The sequence below is a fragment of the Geospiza fortis genome, unplaced genomic scaffold, assembly GCF_000277835.1.
Source record: "Geospiza fortis unplaced genomic scaffold, GeoFor_1.0 scaffold254, whole genome shotgun sequence".
Classification (NCBI taxonomy): Eukaryota; Metazoa; Chordata; class Aves; order Passeriformes; family Thraupidae; genus Geospiza; species Geospiza fortis.
This window is the reverse complement of record NW_005054441.1, coordinates 711,870-715,490: the sequence shown is the minus strand read 5'-3', so window position 1 is coordinate 715,490 and position 3,621 is coordinate 711,870. Positions and strand designations below refer to the sequence as shown.

Sequence of the window (3,621 nt, the reverse complement as noted above, 5' to 3'; positions counted from 1 at the left end):
AGGGCTGGACAGAGCTCCTGCTGCAGGTCCTGCACCCACAGCCCCACCATAAAACCAAAGTTCCACCTGAGAGTCACTCAAATGATGCTGCAGCAGCACAGAAACCACCTCAGAGACCCTCCCCAGAACTGGCCACTGGCCACTGGCCAGGGAGCTGGGAGATGCTGCTGAAGAGGGAGAGGGAAAGCCCAGGGCAGGCAGTGGGGGGGAAGGAGCCTCCTGGAACGCTCCCTGCCCACAGGCAGCCTGGCACAAGGAAAGGAGCTGCTTGGATCTGACTGCCTGGAACTCCCAGCAAGGCAGCGAGGCTGGGTCAGGGCTGATCAAACACAAACCAGGAGTAACAATAACAAAAGGAGCGAGGCTGAAGAAGATTGGGAGAGAAGTGAGAGGCTGCTACAACCAACATTTTCCAACCTCTGACAACTCCTCTGAGCCAGCAGCACACAACAATAGATCCCCCAACACTCCACAGAGGTTTTGGAGCAGAGCAGAGGCTTCCCAGGACCCTGTGCATGGAGACGAGATGTAAATCCAGGCTGGTTTCATTACCAGACTCCCACTCTTGGGAGCCAGTAAATGAAGCAGAAAATCTCACTGCATTTTATCATTACCTGGTTTAGTGCTGGCATCCCTGTGTCTCTTCCAAACGTGGAGTATGAGGCTCTTTCACTGCTCTTCCCTGCAGAAGGAGAAGAGAAAAGAGAAGGTTTGGGGTAAGAGGGAAGTGGAGGGGATTTTTTGCCCCCAGGCACCTGGATCCTGCCGAGGGACAAATCCTGTTCCCATAAAGCAGCTCACCCTGCCCTCCCATGAGGGGACAGCCTGAAAAGCTTGTGCTAAAGCAGGAGCTGCTTTAAGTTCACAGAGAGCAGGTCCAAAATCACCAAAAGCCCGGAGCTGCAGTGGCACAGGGGAATGTTTGTGGCCATGGAAACTGGCAGTGCCAGCCCCCAGCCAAAGGCTCCCTGCAGACCCCGAGGCCCATCTGGATTGGCAGGGGCAGGGCAGAGCACACCAAGGGCCAGGACAGTGACAGACTCTGGGGATTCTTTCCAGACAGCAGGAAATGCACTCCCAGCCAAGGAGAGCTGAGCTCCTGCTCTGCACAGGGCACTGGGCACCTTCTGCCCCTCTCCCAAGGGAGATTCAACTTCCCAAACTCTGCAGCTCCTCACAGCCAGCTGGGATCTGTGTGGGCACAGCCCCGTGCCAGCAGTGCCCCCCTGAAGTTACAGGTTCCCAGAAGGATTTAGGTTGGAAAGGACCCCTAAGCCCATCCAGTGCCAGCCCTGCCATGGCAGGGACACCTCCCACTGTCCCAGGCTGCTCCAAGCCCTGTCTAACCTGTCCTGGAACACTTTCAGGGATCCAGGGGCAGCCCCAGCTGCTCTGGGCACCCTGTGCCAGGGCCTGCCCACCCTGCCAGGGAACAATTCCTGCCCAAGATCCCATCCAGCCCTGCCCTCTGCAGTGGGAAGCCATTCTGCCTTGTCCTGGCACCCAGGATCAACGAGGGCTTCTCTCACAACCACCTCACCCTGCACACATGCAGCTGAAAATAAAGTTTTGAAGGGCCAAAAAAAAAAGGAGGCCAGATACGTGATGGGATGTTCCCTGTCCAAAACATCCTGGCACTCCCCTGCCTCATGGTCACTGCCCTGGGCACAGCCTGGCCCCAGCCAGCAGCACCCAGGGGTGCCAGGGCAGCAAAGGACACAGGGAAGCGAGGAGGGAATGGAGCAGCTGGAGGCACAACCGTGTCCTTTGGGATTCTCTCCATCCCTCTAAAGCACAACCAGACACTCTTCTAGTGGGGAACAAGCACTCCACCAGCCCCCAGCCCCAAACCCTTCCTGAAAAGGGATCACACATCACATCCTGCCTCTGCTCTGGCTTAGTGAGCAAAACTGGGAGGGGCAGGATTTTGCCAATCTGCTTAGCCTAAAGCCAGCCCCCAGGCCACTAAGATGCAGGTTAATGCACTGGGGCTGGCAGGACCCTCCCCACACCACTGAGAGGTTTTGGGGAGCAGATGAACAGGGGAGGGGAAGCAAAATGCCTCAAACCATCCCCCCTGAAGCACAGGGCCCAGAGAATGCCAGAGTGGTTTGGGCTGAAAGGGATCTTAAAGCCCATCTCACTCCAGCCCCTGCCACGGCAGGGACACCTTCCACCATCCCAGGTGCTCCAAGCCCCGTCCTGCCTGGCCTTGGGCACTGCCAGGGATCCAGGGGCAGCCCCAGCTGTCTGGGGCTGGACTTATGGACCTGTGGGTCCCTTCCAGCTCAGGATATTCCAGGATTCTATCATTCCTGTGCCAGATGGGAACAGAGAGGAGGCTGCTCATTTTGCAACCTTACCATGGAGGTCATGAACTCAACCCAAAAATTTTAGAGTGGATTCCCCCACTCTGACCCCCAAGCCCCAGACCTTCCTGCTAGGAAGGTCCTAGCACAGCTCAGCCTCCCCTCCCTCCCTGCAGTGACAGCAGGAGGCTCTGGGTGCTGCTGCCATTTCCCTTCAGAGGCTTAAACGTTAAGTAAACAAAGGTCAGAATGTCAGAGGATGGATCTCCTAAATGACCTAATTTCTAAAAGAGCTTAAGAGCTCGAGCCACTGCAGCACCAGCCACGAGCACAAAGGACACAGCAGGTTGTGGCATCAGGCAGGTTCTGATTACTCCTAAAGCAGAGGAAAAGCAGGGTAATGCCAGGGGGGCTGGCTGGACAGCAGCAGCCAGGTCTCCCTCTGATAACACACTGCAGCTTGCATGGGTGACTGCAGTGGGGAATCACAGAATGGTTTGGGTTGGAAGGGGCCCTAAAGCTCATCCAGTTCCACCCCTGCCATGGGCACGAGCACCTCCCACTGTCCAGGGTGCTCCAAACCCCACCCAGCAGCCTCTGCCATCAGCAGAGAACTTGGGCTGAACCAGGGGGCTCCTGATGTGTGTGTGAGGGTGAAGGGACACTGGGCAATCCCCAAGCATGTGAAGTTGAACAGGGCAAGTGTTGGATCCAGCCCTGGGATGGGGCAGCCCTGGATGCAGGGACAGACTGGGAATGAGAGGCTGGAGAGCAGCGCCACGGGAAGGGCCCTGGGGGTGCTGGTCAGTGGCAAGTTGGATCTGAGTCACTGCTGTGTCCTGGCAGCCCCAAGGGCCCCCCTGTGCTGGGGGGCACCAGGCCCAGGGAGGGATTGTCCCACTCTGCTCTGCCCTGGGGCAGCCTCACCTCCAGTGCTGGGGGCACTTTGGGCACCACAGGATCAGAAGGACCCAAAGCTGTTGGAGAGTGCCCAGAGGAGGGACACGGAGCTGGGGAAGGGGCTGAGGAGCAGCTGAGGGCACTTGGCTGGTTCAGCTGCAGCCCAGGAGACTGAGGGGAGGCTCCTCGGGGGCTGCAGCTCCTCCCCAGGGCAGGCACAGGGGCAGGGGCTGAGCTCTGCTCTGGGACAGGGACAGGAGCCCAGCAAGGGCTGGAGCTGGGCCAGGCCTTGGCATGGAGCTCAGGGCAAGGTTCTGCCCCCCGAGGCTGCTGGGCACTGCCCAGGCTCCCCAGGGAATGGTGCCAAGGCTGCCAGAGCTCCAGGAGCTCCCAGGGGTGCTCAGGGTGGGGT

The 3,621-nt window shown here is 58.7% G+C and overlaps 1 protein-coding gene across 1 annotated transcript in view; it reads right to left on the bottom strand.

Annotated features, from left to right (window-relative positions):
• Positions 1–3,621, bottom strand: part of TCF3 (transcription factor 3) — an 83,040-nt gene that overhangs the window by 26,662 nt on the left and 52,757 nt on the right. The window contains 1 exon segment of the mRNA XM_031062220.1: positions 615–682. Coding sequence (XP_030918080.1) covers positions 615–682 — 68 coding nt within the window.